The sequence below is a fragment of the Pipistrellus kuhlii genome, unplaced genomic scaffold (genome assembly GCF_014108245.1).
Source record: "Pipistrellus kuhlii isolate mPipKuh1 unplaced genomic scaffold, mPipKuh1.p scaffold_m20_p_13, whole genome shotgun sequence".
NCBI lineage: Eukaryota > Metazoa > Chordata > Mammalia > Chiroptera > Vespertilionidae > Pipistrellus > Pipistrellus kuhlii.
The window spans coordinates 36,441,841-36,458,835 of record NW_023425438.1 but is presented as its reverse complement, the minus strand read 5'-3'; the positions used below and the strand labels follow the sequence as shown (position 1 = coordinate 36,458,835).

General features: G+C 45.8%; 1 protein-coding gene across 2 annotated transcripts; it reads left to right on the top strand.

The window, feature by feature from the left end:
* Positions 1 to 10,970: 10,970 nt before the first annotated feature.
* On the top strand, positions 10,971 to 16,536 carry CD207 (CD207 molecule). Of its 2 annotated transcripts, none has more exons than XM_036435655.1 (6): positions 10,971 to 11,105; positions 11,198 to 11,314; positions 13,432 to 13,806; positions 14,386 to 14,537; positions 15,488 to 15,606; positions 16,095 to 16,536. In XM_036435655.1, exons 1-6 carry the CDS (start codon positions 11,030 to 11,032, stop codon positions 16,243 to 16,245), a joined length of 990 nt encoding a protein of 329 aa, XP_036291548.1. In that variant the 5' UTR covers positions 10,971 to 11,029; the 3' UTR covers positions 16,246 to 16,536. The 2 variants fall into 2 exon arrangements, with proteins under 2 accessions (XP_036291548.1, XP_036291547.1); XM_036435654.1 differs by having other exon boundaries at positions 14,332 to 14,537.
* The last annotated feature ends 459 nt before the right edge of the window (positions 16,537 to 16,995 follow it).

The window sequence follows — 16,995 nt, the reverse complement described above, 5'->3', positions numbered from 1 at the left end:
TGTTCTGCCTTTTAAAATGGAGTGTGAGGGATATAAAATAAGCATTTATTGATGGTTTTGATGAAAGCGTTCATCACCTCAGCCACACTAACAGTGATGGGTTCAGGGCCTCAGCTGCCAGCTCATTCAGGGCTCTGGAGCCTGCTTTCAGTAGACTTTACCCCACAGGGCATGGAAAGCTCTGGAAGCATTGTAAGCAGGGAAGAGAAAAGGTCTGACTTAGGCTGTAGAAACTGCTTTACTAATAGGTCTTCTCCAAGGATAACAGGCACGGGGACCTGGCAATGACTGTGAGGCCCGAGTCCCCACAGCTGTGGTCTGGCTGGCTGTGGGCACTGGTTCAGAGGGACTAGTGAGAGGGGAGGACAGAGGCTTGGGAGACCCAGGAGAGTTGGGGTCAGATACTTCTCTCCCACCCTGTTCTCTGCCCCCGGTGCCTCCCCAGGTGACTGTCCTGTCACAGTGCTGCAGACAGTGCCGCCTGTCTTGCCCAGCCACTGGCCTTTGCTCCTGCTCCATCTCACTTCACCGGGAGAAGAGCTGCATACTAGGTGAGTGGGAATGGGGGACTCTGGTGATTCCGCACAATGGAGACACCATATTCTACCTGTGTTACCTGGCACTCCTGGCTGGAGGTATAGGATGGGCTGTGCCTGATGGGTCAGATCCAGCTGGTCAGGGCTGGAGAGGATCTCACCTCCTAGTCCTTCTAGAGAGCACAGAGCCCCAGGCAAATAGTCCTGCTGGTTTCTGCAGCAATTTTGGGATGGGAACTCTGATGTGGGATGTGGGGGGGGGGGGGGGGGGGGGTGGGGAAGGATCAAGGCCCAGGGGAACAGGAAAGGAGGGGGAGTCTGGTCAGGCACTGCCTCTTTCCCCTCCTCCCTTAAGGCATGGTCCTCCCTTGGGGTGCCGTCTGGACACAGCTTTCCTTTCTTGGCCACATTCTGTTTGGCGGTCGTCTTTCTCTGTGTAGCTATAGGAAGTCCACTGGGGACGATGTAGGTGCTGTGCTTAAGCATCTTAGCAGCTTCCATTCTAGCCCTGGGTCCAGGTAGGGACCTGGAAGAAGAGGAAGGCAGGAGTTTGAGAGTGCAGAGAGGGGAAGGTTGTGAGAAGGGTGAGGTGGCTGACCTCAAGAAGGATCTAGTGGCTGCTGAAGGTAAATTAGGAGGAAAGACTCTTCCATGGGTTTTCCTGAGAGCTCAGGCCTTGTCTCTGTTGTGGGTGCAGAGCCCTGGTTGGGGGATGGGTGGGGACAGTCTGATGGGAAAGGATGAGCTCCATCGTCAGGTGCTTCGGTCTCCTGGCAATGTATTCTTCCAGCAGATGGAGAGGTCAGTCCAGTCCCCCATCCCATAACCATAGCAACAGTTTGCTGGCCTTGACCAGCAGGGGTTCCCACAGGCAGAGGGCTAGATGAGATGACCTGTAGGTTCTTCCTAGAATGATCATCTTTCTTCTCTCTCATTTTGTTGTGTGCAGCATGACTCTGAAACACGTCGGGCCTCCAAGAGTGAGGAGGAAGTGCACTTATTTGGCAGAAAGATTTGAGCTGCCATCTTGGTGGAAAGCTTCTTCAGAAAAATTTCATGACCTTCAGAGTTTCTGCAAGAAACCTTTTTATTCACTCTCGGTATTAAACCCCACTCTTTGCTAGACCCTCCCTGTGGTGAGCATGAAAATGCACCAGTCAGATCTCCAACTCCAGGCAGTGTAACTGACAGAGGTCTTCAGCTGCTCCCTCTGGAATCCATCAGCTCCTTGGTGCTGAGGCCACGCTCCTCACAATTGCTCCCAGGCCAAGGCAGAGTGAGGTGAGGATACTGAGGCAGGATACCATGGGGATGCCTGGCAGATGTGAGATTCCTTTGATGGGTCACTGGCTCCAGAACTTCCCATTGGTTTTGTGCAACACTCTGTAGATCACCATCAACCTGAGATGCTTTCACCGAACCCTCCCTCCTTTTCCCTTAACTGGGGTCAGCCTTGCATCACAGTCTGATGGCTCCCAGCCCCTTCTGGCTTCTTCCAGATTTTTGAATATTTGTGGATTTTTAAAAATTTTTTTATTTTATTTTTTTAAAATATATTTTTTATTGATTTATTACAGAGAGGAAGGGAGAGGGATAGAGAGCTAGAAACATCGATGAGAGAGAAACATCAACCAGCTGCCTCCTGCACACCCCCCACCGGGGATGCGCCCGCAACCAATGTACATGCCCTTGACCGGAATCGAACCTGGGACCTTTCAGTCCGCAGACCGATGCTCTACCACTGAGCCAAACCGCTTAGGCTAAAATTTTTTATTTTATTTTTTGCTTTATTCTGGGTTGCAGTGAAGTTCCTGGGTGACAGTCCTTTCTGATTTAGCTGTTATTGTTGGTGAGGTGCCCAGTCTTGGGCTAACTATTCTCTACAGTTGAGATAATACCTTCCTGAGAGCTCTGCCGGGTTCCCTGTGAAGTATGAGCTTTTCCAGTCTGGCCAGCAAGGACAGCCCCATTATCGGCTTTGTATGTGTGTCAGCCACTGATCCTCCTACTCTTTTAGTGTCCTCTCCCCAGTCTCACGTGCTTCCCTCACACACATGCACCATCTGTACTCTGCTGGGTCCTTGAGGGACCCTCTGCACCTCTCTGGAGTTTGTGTTTGTACAGCTCTCTCCTCTCAGGGCCTCTGCCCTCCTCCTTCCACCTGCCTCAGGCTCCCTGGACTCTCAGCTCCGTTTCCCTTTGCCATAGAAACTCTCAAGATAGTAAGTTGGGGCAGTGATATGGCTCACCTCACTTGCTTCTTTCATTTCACACGGTGGCCAGTGTCTGAAAGACCATTGTTCCCAGAATGTTCCCTCCACCACCACCACCTACCACCCCACCCTACCCCACCCCACCCCAGGGAGTAAACATGGTTCCTGTTACTCCATCTTGGAGTCTTTATTTCATCACTTTAGTTTTAAATTACTAGGCCAAAGCAAATTAAAGAAACTTTTTTTGGGTGGTGGTGGTGGTGGTGGTGGTGTGTGTACATGTCCTTGAGACACCACTAGAGGAGTCCCAGTGCAGCTCAGGAGGTTTGGGCCCAGCCCACTCTCTGGTTCTCATTACTAAGGCATCATTCATTCCCACACCAACTTCACATAGTTGGTATTGCAGCCGTGTGACCTGTCTTGTTCTGTGGTCCCACTGTGGAGTCCTCAGGGACATAGTCTCTCTGCCTAGTGGGGTGGCATCTTGGCCTTGGGATATGGGTTTCTGAGTAGTCACTCCCAGTTTCCATGTTTTCCATTAAGACATGTTTGCCCCAAGGGTTCAGGTATTGCTGTCAGAAGGCAACCCTTGGCCCCAGGAGCACTTGCTGGTGCAGAACAATCTTTATTATGGTTCTAACTGGGAGGGCATAGGACCTGAGCAGCACCAGGGCTGTGGAGCCCATGGGACACGAGGAAGCCAGGCTGGGCCATGATTGGTGCATACCTGCTGGGCTCCCAGCTCAGTCACCACTCAGCACCCAGACCTTGGGGGCCTGTCAAGCTGTACTACGAGTATTTATTTATTTTTTAAAAGAAAACCATAACTTGAGACTAATCCTGAGAAAATAATTAGATAAATTCAGAATTGGGAATATTGTACAAACAACTGGCCTGGACTTTCCAAAATGTCAATGGCATGAAAGATAAAAAGGTGTGTGTGTGTGTGTGTGTGTGTGTGTGTGTGTGTGTGGATGATGGTGGTGGAGGAGGTGAGGCTGTTCTATGGTATAGAATACTCTGGAGTCATGCCAATCAAAGGAAATGCACAAATGTTCATTGGATCTTAGAGTCAGGAGCCGCCCGGACCCAGTATAAGGGACTTATTTTCAGTTTAGATATTGTATTCACATGACATTTCTTGGGTGTGGTAGTGGTATGATTATGGAGGAGAATGTCCTTGCTTTCAGAAGATAAATGCTGAAGTATCCAATCATCTACTATGCTGCAATTTACTTTCATACGGCAAGGAAAACGTTTTGTTCCTTGAAGAGATGCTGCTGTGTTCCCCATCCGTCTCTCCTGTGGTCAAACGTGGGGCCTTTGTGGTCCTGGAGGTTCTTGCTCCAGGGGAAGTACCCAGGAACTAGGGGGTTTCCTGCCAGATCATCTACTCCAGAGAAGGTGACCACCAGCCACACCCAGAAAATGGGGCCATGCCCATATCAGGGCCTTGTGGCTGTGTGGGGCAGCCGGGGAAGAGGAACAGTTTATTCTCCTTGGGACATGAGTGTTGATTTTCCAGAGCAAAGTGTAAGAAATGCTACCTGACAATATTAGTATTCTCATCCCTCAATGTATTTTTCAGTCTTAAACACAAAATTAGCTTAAGAACTTAATTTTGGCCAAAACCGGTTTGGCTCAGTGGATAGAGCGTCGGCCTGCAGACTGAAAGGTCCTAGGTTCGATTCCAGTCAAGGGCATGTACCTTGGTTACGGTCACATTCCCGGATGTGCAAGAGGCAGCTGGTCGATGTTTCTCTCTCATCGATGTTTCTAACTCTCTATTCCTCTCTTCCTCTCTATAAAAACTCAATAAAATATATTTTAAAAAAACACCCCAAAACCCTTAATTTTGTTTCTAATGTATGAGCTTTTTTTCCTAATCAAATTATCAGTAACTTCTACTTTAATGAAAAACACCAAGTTCAGCTCTGGCCAGGTGGCTCAGTTGATTGGAGCATCATTCCGTGCACGGAAAGGTTTCAGGTTTTTCAGGTTCAATCCCCGGTCAGGGGTGTTGTGAGGCTTTTAAAAAACAACGTTACAATCATAATAATGTAACTTTCTTCTCTCACAACCATAGGTGAGATCAAACTGTGTGTCAGCAAAAAGTGAGCCTTGTTGCAGTCTAAGGTTCGGAGTTTTGGCACCTATCAAGTGCCAAATGTTTTTATTCAGCCAAGACACTGAATCCTTAAGTGAAAACAACAACAACAAAAAGAACAAAAACACCCGCCCGCATTTAAATCTGGCTGCATTCTGTAGATTCTTTTGAACTAAAAAAATCTGATGTCACAATACATAATTCAAAAGTAGTTTTAGAGATTAACCTGGCTCAGTCAAGTAAAATTCTTGTGCCCCTTCCCCCAATTTGTCTAATTTTTGGACGTACAATAAGTTTTCATGGGTTCTGATTGAGTTTTAGAAATGCTAATTCAGTACGTTCACTATGGATATCAAATTTTACTGAGAAAATCAATGGAGCGAATTGGCTTTTAGAATTGATTTTTAACATGTTCATTATGGGGTGGAAGTGCCCTGTTCTCAAAAGGGTGGGTGGGCCTCTCCTTCCATCACCATTTCCCCTGCACCCTCTTCCGCCTCCCCCCACCACTTCCCCTCTGGTGATTATTCTGTGATTTAACGTTTGAAAAGATATTTGAGAAGTGTCTTGGGAGCACAGGTAAGATTTAGACCAGCCATTTTCAACAACTGTGCTGCTGCAAGGATTTTTCAAACATACAATACCTGACTATTCATTCAGGGGCACTGACCTCTTTTCGAAGCTTTAGTCATTTTTTTATTTTTATTTGACAATCTAAGCCAAAATAGGTCAGTGACCCTGACTGAAGAGTCAGGTATTGCATTAAATTTTTTTTTTAATTTATTGATTGATTTTAGAGAGGGAGAGAAGAAATAATAATTTAATTAATACCTGATAGAAGTCTAATTTCAAAGCTGTTTTTAAAATGCACAATAATCCTAGAGGTGCCTGCAGTTGATTAGTTACTCAAATTCCTGAAATTGCTTTGATCAGTTGGTGTGTATCGAGAAGTAGCATATACCCCAACTGTGGCAGGGTCAGGAATTTATTTGTTTTGGAATTATGCTTTTAGAATAATAATTTCCATTAGCAGTGGAAGTACAAAACTGACTTTGTAATTATTCAGAGTGTGTGTACATTTTTTGGGGGAATGCAAGGTATCCCCCCAAAATGTATGCATACTTTAGCAGCTGATGATGCTCTCCATTGCTTCACCTATAAAATGAATATTTAAAAATTTTAAATTATTGCTTGAGGAAATAATTGTATTAGATATTTTAATTCCTTCAATAACAATTTTTAAAAATGTATAGTAAAATATACACAAAAATTACTATCTTAGCTATTTTCAGCTCATTGACATTGAGTTACATTCATTTTGTTGTGCAACCACCACCACCATTCATATTCAGAAGTATTTTTGTCTTAGAAACTGAAACTCTATGCCCATTAAACTTCTCCTTTTTTCTCCTCCCAACCCCTGATAACAACCATTATGCTTTCAATTTCTGTGAATTTTACCACTCTACACACCTCATATACACTGAGTGGCCAGGTTATTATGACCACCCCATCAGTACTTCATTGGGCCACCTTTTGCCTTCAATACTGCGGCGATTCTTCTTGGCATTGACTCCATGAGATGTTGAAAGGTGATGCGAGGAATCTGACACCATGCCTGATGAATAGCACTGTCCAGTTCTGTGAGAATTGATGGTTGTGGAACCAGCTGCCCGATGGCTCTTTTAACTTCGTCCCACAAATGCTCAATTGGATTGAGATCTGGTGATGGTGGGGGCCACCTAAGCAAGGTAAAGTCTCCCTCGTGTTCTTGAAACCACTCCTGCACAATATGAGCACCGTGGCCTGGCTCATTGTCTTGTTGGAAGAAGCCATCTCCATTGGGATACACCATCAACATGATAGGATGAACTTGATCAGCAACGATACTTAGGTATGTTGTGCTATTCAGACATTGTTCCACATGAATTAAAGGACCCAAATCACACCAGGAAAACATTTTAAATTTTTTTAACACTGCCCCCACCAGCTTAAAGGATTGTACTAATAAATGTGGGGTGCATGCTTACATGATGTTTCCGCCAAATTCTCGCTCTGCCATCTGCATGATGCAACTGGAAATGTGATTCATCGAACCACATGACTTTTTTCCAATCCTTGTGTTCCTGTGCAAATTGGAGATATTTTATCTTGGTAACTGCAGACAGCAAAGGTGTTTGAACAGGTCTTTGGCTTCCATATCCTATACAATATGGGATTATATGTGTACAGCTAATTTGCCTACAAATGTCAGGTGGTCATAATAATCTGGCCACTCAGTGTATATGGAATCATACAGTACTGTCCTTTTATGACTTACATCACTTAGAACGATGTTCTCAAGATTTATCAAAATTATCTTCATTCTTAAGGCTGAATAATATTCCATTGTTTGTACATATCACATTTTGCTTATCCATTCCTTTACATACATTTTATGAATGACCATGGCCAGTGGGGAAACAGAAAATGAAATTGGACTTCCTTTTCTTTCATGACAGCAGTGATTTTTGGTCACTCCTGGTCTAGCCCCAACTTCTTCCTCTGTTTGGAAGTTATGGCATCTCCGGAGTGTCCAGGAGAACTGCCCACATCTCTGGTTACAAAGCATGGTTGAGCACTTGTCTCCTGCTCCGTCCTTCCTCCTTCCCGGCCTTCAGGGCAGGGCCCGGTGGAGCACCAGAGGGCTGCGAGGGAGAGGTGCTCGTGCTCAGTGGATACCAGCGGATGGAAAATAGCATGTGACACACTCTTTCTCTGCAAGTGGGAAATGAAACTCTGTATGGGACTTTTCCACCCATTGCCTCTGAAGTCCCCCAGGACCCACAGCCCAGGATTCTGGTTGCTTCGTGTTTAACTTCCTCCTGCTGGATCAGCCTTCTGTCCAGTGATCAGTAGACTACCTATTTGAAGCTTCCATGTCTATCACGCGAGTAAATGCTCCCCTACCTCATTCCCCTTCTTCTACTGGGTGCCGGCATGTTGAAGCTCTGGATCCTTTCCTGGGACCACTGAGCGGGCACGTGAATGTGCCATTAATGGCTCATGCCACCAACCAGCAAAGATTTGGGAAAAGTAAACTTTTTGGCAGAGAAGGGAGGGGCCAGATGCTCCCAAGTTGTGTTGTGTCTCAGCTTCTCTCTCAAATGCCTCAGGAGGAGACCTGGGCCCCAAGGGTTCCTTCTAACACAATCTTGTGTAACTTGGATTCTTTCCCTAACCCGGGGCCCTGAATTGTAAATGTCGTTGTGAATCTAGGGCCAGGAGCCAGGAGCAGAAGGGCTGAGTTGAATCCAGGGTTAGACTGGGTGCCAAGCATGAGAGTCCAGGAGCAGAGCATTCTAACCATTGAACCAAGGCTCTGCAGCTAGATAGCAGCCTGTAGAAAACGGGTATAGTTATAACTGTGCAGAGACAGGCAGTGAGTTAGCGTGAGGCCTTCAGTTTGTGCGATTAGCTAAAGTCAAAGGTTAGAACAGATAGAAGTCCTGGAAGCTACAGACAGAATGTGGGTGGAGAGGAAACGAAAGAGGATGAATCCTACCATCCTTGTGACCCAGCTTCCTTCTCAGCACTCCACACCACACTCCACAAAGTGTGGTGTGGAGTTTCCTTATTCAGAGAAGCGGCTCCAGTCTGAGGCTAGGCAGCCAGAGAGAGAGCGGGGAGGGCCTGTAAGAACAATGGGCTAGCCAGATAAGGCTGAGCAGGGAGGTTAGATCCTCTCAATTATCCCCTGAACATGTAGAACCACCCCCCCCCACACACACACACTCCCCACTCATTTAGCTTCCAACTCCAGTCCCTGACACCACTTTGCCATCTGGCTTCACTTGCTCAGCTTCAACAAGGCTGGGCTAGCTTTCTAGTCCTATGGCCAGAATTGTTTTGCACTTTGGGTAAGGTGTCAATCATCCTTCATTCATGCCTTTGCTGTGGTAATGAATGAGGATTTCCGAAGGCAGTGGGAAGAAGCAGTAACTTCTGGAAGACAGATCCTAGTCCACAGACTTTAGGTTTCAGACTTGAGAAATAATCAGCCATCAGTTCTTCCATTCATTTGTTTTTCAAGGACCCATAATCAATGGATGGGTACATCCATCCACCCACCTATTCATCCATTCCATCCATTCATCCATGTAATTATCTGGACTGACTTCCTTTTCTTTTTCCTACACTCTTTCCCTTCTTTTCTTCCTTCATCTCTTTCCTACCTTCCAAGAAATATATGTTTAGAATCTGTTATGTATGAGGTTTCTCAGATTTGGCAGACTTCTTCAAAAGATGAGAAGCTTCCATTTGATAAAGAAATACTGTATCATCTAAGATGCCTTAATAATTATAATATTTTATCACAATGGTTTTCTTTTAAAAATATATTTTGTTGATTTTTTAACAGAGAGAAAGGGAGAGGGATAGAGAGTTAGAAACACTGATGAGAGAGAAATGTCGATAAGCTGCCAAAACCGGTTTGGCTCAATGGTAGAGCGTCGGTCTGCGGACTGAAAGGTCCCGGGTTTGATTCCAGTCAAGGGCATGTACGTTGGCTGTGGGCACATCCCCTACATGCCCTTGATCAGAATCGAACCCGGGACCTTGCAGTCCACAGGCCGACGCTCTATTAACTGAGCCGAACCAGTTAGGGCCACAATGGTTTTCTCTTTCTTTCTTTCTTTCTTTCTTTCTTTCTTTCTTTCTTTCTTTCTTTCTTTCTTTCTTTCTTTCTTCCTTCCTTCCTTCCTTCCTTCCTTCCTTCCTTCCTTCCTTCCTTCCTTCCTTCCTTTCTTTCTTTCTTTTTTTAAATTCTTTATTGATTAAGGTATCACATATTTGTCCTCAACCCCCCATTCATGTCCCAACCCCCTAGTGTCCTTGACCACTGGTTAAGCTCATATGTACGCACATAACTCCTTTGGTTGATCTCTCCCTTTTATCCCACCCTCCCTTTGAGGTCCAACAGTCTGACATAGCTCCTTATCTCTGGGTCTGTTCTTTTCATCAGTCTATGTTGTTCACTATTTCCCCTAGATGAGTGAGATCATGTCCTACTGGAAATATACTTACAAGGATTAAAAATGAGACAAGCAATAATCGTTATGCTAAAAGGCATATAAATCAGTCTGTAGTGAGTTTCTTTCTAGGTCAACAGTTCTTTTGAGACCCAATTTCAGTGTCAAACAGTTCCTTATGTGTACATATTAGCAACGATATTTCAGTTCTGGATAGTGGAAAAATGATGGTAATGCAGGTCCAGCCCTCTCTGCTTTGGTCCTGGGCATCCCACAATGGTTTTCTTATTGGTCTCTGCTTCCAGGATTTTCACACCTTAATCTATGTTTCTCACCACTATCAGAGTAATTGTTTTACAATGTTCTCATCCTTGTCTCTCTCTCCTGCCTGAAGTCATTGGCTCCATATCACCCTAAGTCAGAGTCCAAGCTTCTTAACATAATCCATATGGATCTTCATGACCTGACCCTAGGTGTCTCTTTAGCCCCGCACCCTCTCTGCTCCTGTCATATACTTTACACACTTTACTGTCATAAGCTTACAGTTGGCCTGACATTCCATGCTGTCTTATGCCCCTATATTTTTAAATATGTCAGTCCCTCTACCTGGAACTTTTTACCTTTACTCCATTCTCTGTACTTCCTTTCAATCATGCATATGCTTCTATTGTTATAATCATTACCCTGTATTGTAAATTATTTGCTTGGGTCTGTCTTTCCTTTCAGTCTGTGAAGTGCTTGAGTGCAAATACTCTGAGTTACTCATCTTTGTGGCTCAGCCCTAGTACAGTGCCTGGTACTTAGAAGGCAGTCAATATGCATTTGTGGGATGAATGGGCGGGTGGATAAATGATGGATGAGGGGGATTAAAGAAGTAGGATAGCCTTGGGACAAGATGGTTAAGGTATCCAAGTAACAGACTCTCCCCCCCCCCCACACCCCCCCAAAAAAGAAGGAGACAAATAACCTCTTTCTGGAAGTTCAGACCTTTGAGGAAAGCCCGAAAATGTGACATAGACCAGGCAAGGTTTCTAAGTCAGGAATGGGGAACTTGGGGATTACCTGGTGATCCTTTGTGGGACTCACTTCCCTTTTCTTCCAGATAAAAGTTCCTTGGTGAGAGAGCTGGCCAGAAGCACCTGTTTGCAGGGGTAAGAGTGCAGGATGAAGGCTGCAGAGAGTGAGATCCCCGATGCTCACTTCTCTGTAGATAAACAGAACATCTCCCTCTGGCCCCGAGGCAAGCACCAGTCCCTACTCAGAACCCGCTCAATGCTCTCTGCCTAAACCCGAGTTTGCTGGCCCTACAACAAATGTCTTCTCTTCCAACAGAGCCTCCTCCCAAGATGGATTCGTCTCCAGTTCTGAGGAAACTTTGCACAGTTCGTGCTGCCTTCATCATCCTGACACTGGTCCTTCTCACCTCTGTCGTGCTGCAGGCTGTTCTCTGTAAGTCCTCTGGCTTCATCATGTGGCCAGCTCCTTCTCCAGGGCCAGTCAGCTTCCACAACATCCAGCCCTCTCTTTCCTGCTCTCCAGTGGTCTCTCCTGCCTGTGGCTTTTTCATTTGCCTCGTTTCATTTGCCTCTTTCCTTGTGCATTCACATGGTCCTCAATAAAATGAACTGCTGCTCTTTCTTTCCCAATTCCTGGGAGATTTTTCTGAATGGGATCAGCACTTGCATGCTTGTGCTCAAAGATATACTCTTTGTTCTAAGGAAACATTCACCTATTTCTTTTTCTTTTCTTTTCACTATATATTTCTTCTTCTTTTTTTTTTTTTTTTTTTTTTTTTTTTTTACTATATTTTATTGATTTTTTACAGAGAGGAAGAGAGAAGGATAGAGAGTTAGAAACATTGATGAGAGAGAAACATCGATCAGCTGCCTCCTGCACTCCCCCTACTGGGGATGTGCCCACAACCAAGGTACATGCCCTTGACTGGAATTGAACCCAAGACCTTTCAGTCTGCAGGCCGACGCTCTATCCACTGAGCCAAACCGGTTTCGGCTCTTTTCACTATATATTTCTTTATTGATTTCAGAGAGGTAGGGAGAGGGATAGAGGTAGAAACATCAATGATGAGAGATTGAGCCCACAATCAGAGCATGTGCCCTTGGCCGGAATCAAACTTGGGACCCCTCAGTCTACAGACCAATGCTCTATCCACTGAGCAAAACCAGCCAGTGCAATTCATCTATTTCTTTATCCCATGTCATTTTTCTCCTCCCTCTCTGAGCTCTATGTCCCTTCGATCCAGAGAGAGCTTTGTGGGAAGTCCCAACAGTGAGTAAGATGTTTCCGACTCCACAAGAGATGGAATCCCAACTGTATACTCAACCCCAGATGACTAGAAGGATAACTTGACCAGGAAGTCAACAAATCTCCAGGATTCTTCCCCTCCCAAGAACCCCTTTGGGCTCTCTTCATTCTCCTGTTCCCATGAAGATCATGTCAAGGGAGCCTTCCTACTTCTTCATTGGATGTGTGGCTTATCTTTCTTCTTCTGCCAGCTGAGGCCCATGGCTTTTGCAGCTGGCAGAGCCTTTCTCTTTCACCAGCAAGCAGAGGAAGGGGACATCTGTCTTCTCCTTTTGTGGCTTTGGGACATATTTTATCTTAGACTTGGAGCCTCTGAGCAGAGTCTCTTCTGCTTGGAGGCCTCTTGGCTTACTTTTGTGAGGTTTTAAAAGAAATATATTTTATTAGTTTCAGGAAGGAAGGGAGAGAGAGAGAGAGATGGAAACATCAGTGATGAGAGAGAATCATTAATCAGCTGCCTCCTGCACACCCCACACTGGGGATTGCACTCACAACCTGGGCATATGCCCTTACCAGGAATCGAATTGTGACCTCCTGGTTCATAGGCCGATGCTCAGCCGCTGAGCTACACTGGCCAGGCACTCTTGGTTTACTTTTGGTCTCCTCTCTGGCACCAAACCTCTGACCTAATCAGAGTGTGACAATGGGAAGGATAAAGAGAAGTGGGTAAATGGTTTCATAATTCTCTCTTTCTGTTTTCTCTGGAGAAGTCACTTCCAAGTTAGAAGTGTGCATGGCTGGCTCTTCTCATGGTCACAAAGAGCCTGTGGACAGATGTGGGAGGGGTGGAGCTGCCCTCGCTGATGGCCATTGCAGGAGTCTTTGGAAGGAGAGGCTGGGAATCAAGTGATAGGGCACAGAGGCTTGTAGGGAGGGGGCCAAAGGCGTAGTTGAGGGCACCACATTACCAAATGTGCTCTGAACACTTAAAGAAAATTTAGAACTGGGTTATAATTCCTGGTTCTGTCGCCTGTGAGATCTTCTAATAGAGAGCCCATGTTTATCAATCTTTGCATTACTCACAGCTACCACAGTTCCTGGCACATGGTAGGTGCCATCAGTTGTTTGTTAAGTAACTAGATTAGGAATGAACGTAGGATAAACAACAGCCCCTTGGGTTGGGTCCTTGGGAAACTCTAGCCCATCTCTTCCCTTCCTTTTATCACTCTGGTAACAGCGCCCCCCCCCCCCCCCCCCATCCCTAGGAATCCCTTTGACTGACCTCTTGACTTTCTCAAATCCAGATCCCTGGTTTATGGGCACACTATCAGATGTAAAGACCAATGCCCAGTTACTGAAAGGTCGTGTGGACAACATCAGCACCCTGAGTTCTGAAATTAAGAGGAATAGAGTTGGCGTGAAGGCAACTGGCATTCAGGTCCAGATGGTGAATGCTAGCCTGGATCATGTGCGTTCTCAGATCCGGAGGCTGGAAACTGGTGTGAGGGCAGCCAATACACAGATCCAGATGTTAACAACAAGTTGGGAGGAAGTCGACAGTTTAAATGCCCAGATCCCAGAATTAAAAAGAGATTTGGATAAAGCCAGCACATTAAATGTAAAGGTTCGAGGACTCCAGAGCAGTTTGGAGAACATCAGCAAGTTACTCAAAAAGCAAAGTAAGTGACTGAGAAAATAATATTGCAAGCTGATCTGTGGCCCATGGGACCTTGCTGGTCTCAAGCCTGAGGCCATTGGGGCTGGTGTGTGTGGACAGAAGCAGAAGAGGAGCAGGATAGACATGGCTGCAAAGCTAAGAAGAGAGGGCTCAGCATTGGGGTTGGGGAGGACTTAGGGGCTTTTCAGGAGAAAAGGAACCAGGACCAACTTGGGCTTCCACACAAAGGCACAGAAGATGGCATTCGGGAGTCTCTGTCCCAGCCCAAACCCAGCTATTTTCCATTATGTTTCTTACCTAGAGCTCAGGGTCTCAGCCACTTGATGGCCAATGGAGAATTGCTTCTATCTCGTGAGAAACATTCTCTCTCACTTGCCTTCTCTGAGCCCAGAGACTTTACTAACCTCAGTCAGACTTTTAGGATCTGAAGGATTGACCCCAAATACCTAAACAAGGACTAAAGGATCCTAGAGCCCAGCCCCATTCATTGCTATCTCTGGAATCCAATTTAAGTGTCCCCACCTAGCCAGCACCCAGAGAAATAGGAACACCAGTGTTCACCTCTCACCCTGTTCTCCAGATGACATTCTACAGATGGTTTCTCAAGGCTGGAAGTACTTCAAAGAGAACTTCTATTACTTTTCTCATGTCCCAAAGACCTGGTACAGCGCCCAGCAGTTCTGCAAGTCCAGGAATTCAGACCTGACCTCAGTGACCTCAGACAGTGAGCAGGTGAGTGTTGTTTCTACTAGAGGTATATTAGTAGCTGTGTTAGGTAGGATGGGCAAGATTATGCTGCCATGACAAAAATCCCCAAATATCAGTGACCTAACAATGAAGAATTACTTCTCACACTACATGTCCAACAAGGGCCTACAAGAGGTTTTGCTCATTGTGATTACTCAAGGAGACTTCATCTCACGTATGTTTCTACAATTGCTGAGGCAGGAAAAGGAAACATGACAAATTGTGTATTGGCTTTGCCTGGAATTAACACATCTCTACTCACATTTTCATTGTAAAGCAAATTATGTAATACTCCTAGCTTCAAAAAGGGTAGGAAGGAACCATCTTTCTGGATGCCCAGAAGACAGAAATATTTGTAAACAGCATTATTGACACCACAGAACCCAAGAAGTCTTCTACCTGGTGAGGCAGGAAATCGAACCCCTTCCATTTGGAAGGTGTGGTAGTAGTGTAGATAAGAGTATGGTCCTGGGGTCAGAGTCTAGAGTCCCAATCTTGCCTCTAACTAGTCTCAGATGAAACACAAGTAATAATAGTACTTGCCTCAAACAAACAACAATACTCAAGTAAATGCATATAAATGTTTAGTACCTTGTACATATGAAGTGCTCACTAAATTTAGGTATCATTATATGGGCCAGTCTCCTAGGGTCCCTATTCTGGAGTTCAGTTGATTCTTTCTTGTGCTCTAGCACCAGCTTCCTGAGGGTCAGAAAGGCCTGAGTCCTGAGTCTGTTAGTTGCAGGGCAAAGACAAACAATTAGGAAGATGGACTCTGGGCTCTGAGCAGAGACAGGAAGAAGCTTGAGAAAGGTCAGTATGCAGGTGTCTGTGGGTTCAGGGGCTGTCACTGAGGACAGGAGAAGAATACCCAGTGTCAGGTGCTCTAACTCCGAGTGATAGCGGCATCTCTTCTCATTCTGTCTTCCCTACAGGAGTTTCTGTACAAGACAGCAGGCGGGATTTTCTTCTGGATTGGCCTGACCAAAGCAGGGAGTGAAGGGGAATGGTACTGGGTGGATAACACTCCATTCAACAAGGTCCAGAGTATGAAGTAAGGCCCCCAGAACCCTCCTTCCCAGCCTGACTTTTGTTTGAATCAGGGCCAGGGCAGAAGCCTGGGAGAATATTCCCTCTGACTATAGCGTTTGTGATTCTTCCCTGTCCACTGGTGCCTAGAGCATTGAACCAAAATCCAGCTCACTTCTGTCACTAATTGACTGTGGGGGTGGGACATATCTTTGGCCTCTCTGTACCCTCTGGGGTTTGGCAGCATGGCTGTCCAGCCAGCTTTGGCAGGGGGCCTGGCCTACATCTAGGTGTCCTAGTGTGGTTTGTGTGGAGTTATGAGAGAGGTGGGCCGGTTCAATCCTAATCTGAGATGATAGCAGGCTTAGAGATTGACAGCTCACTCATTCCCTTCCTCTCAGGCCTGGGTGCAAAAACTTGTGACATTATCACCTGGGACCAACTCTTGGATTGAAGTTACTCCTTTCTTCATTGGAAATACATTTTTCTTTTTTTTTTTTTTTTTTTTGACAGGTTCTGGAGTCCAGGTGAGCCCAACAATCTTGGGAACAATGAACACTGTGTCAATTTAAAGATGTCCTCACTTCAGTCATGGAATGATGCCTCCTGTGACCATCAGCTCCTTTTCATCTGTAAACGTCACTATATTCCATCTGAACAATGACAGACTGGCCCCCACGCTGGCACTTTGAGCCTCAGTGCTTTTCCAGACTCAAGGAAGTGCCATTCATCCTCCACACTCCAAGGTGACTTTGCACCTTAACTTTCCTTGCTTCAAAAGTGTCCCATATGCACCTGGAGTCCATCTGCCTTGGCTGGAAGTTTTCAACTCCATAGAAGCAGGTGGACTGGAAAGATATTGAGTTGAAATGGGAAGGGTTGGTGGAGAAGATTTAGAAATTCAAACTGCCTTATTGGATGGATCGGGACCTTTAATTCGGGGCATACCCTGGGGTTTTGCCAAGATCTGGGTGCCGCTGAATTTGGAGTGTTGCTGCTTCTTCCTGGCTGAGCTAGGTACTGTGTGTGTCCACCTGCACACCTAGTTATTTTTTGAAAAAAGTATTATGCCTGCAATAGGGTGACAAGACTTGAGGGAGGTCAGAGTAGAGGCAGAGAGAGCCATTGAAAGATAATTGAGTCCCTTCAGAGAAGACTCAGCTTCATCACATGAAAGCTGCTTCAGATGCTCACCCAATTCGTCTGCTACTGATACCCAGCAGTTTTCCAATAATTCCCAAAATTCCCTGCGTAGATGGCCGTGTTCTTTGGGAAGACTCTGCTGTTGGGGATCCTGTCCATGCCATGGCCCCATCATCCTCTTCACCGGCAACCTCTGCGGTCTGAACCCCTTCTTCCCTGGGACAGGTTCAACTGGTTCAGATCAGGGGTTGACATGGAGACATGTTTCTTT

What these genes read in the sequence shown, in the direction of transcription:
- CD207 (XM_036435654.1), top strand. Translation starts at nt 11,030, where the DNA reads ATGAAGGCTGCAGAGAGTGAGATCCCCGATGCTCACTTCTCTGTAGAT. An exon ending in CAAGTTACTCAAAAAGCAAA is followed by an intron (nt 13,807 to 14,331) that starts GTAAGTGACTGA and finishes GTCCCCACCTAG; the next exon opens with CCAGCACCCAGAGAAATAGG. An exon ending in AACAAGGTCCAGAGTATGAA is followed by an intron (nt 15,607 to 16,094) that starts GTAAGGCCCCCA and finishes TTTTTTTGACAG; the next exon opens with GTTCTGGAGTCCAGGTGAGC.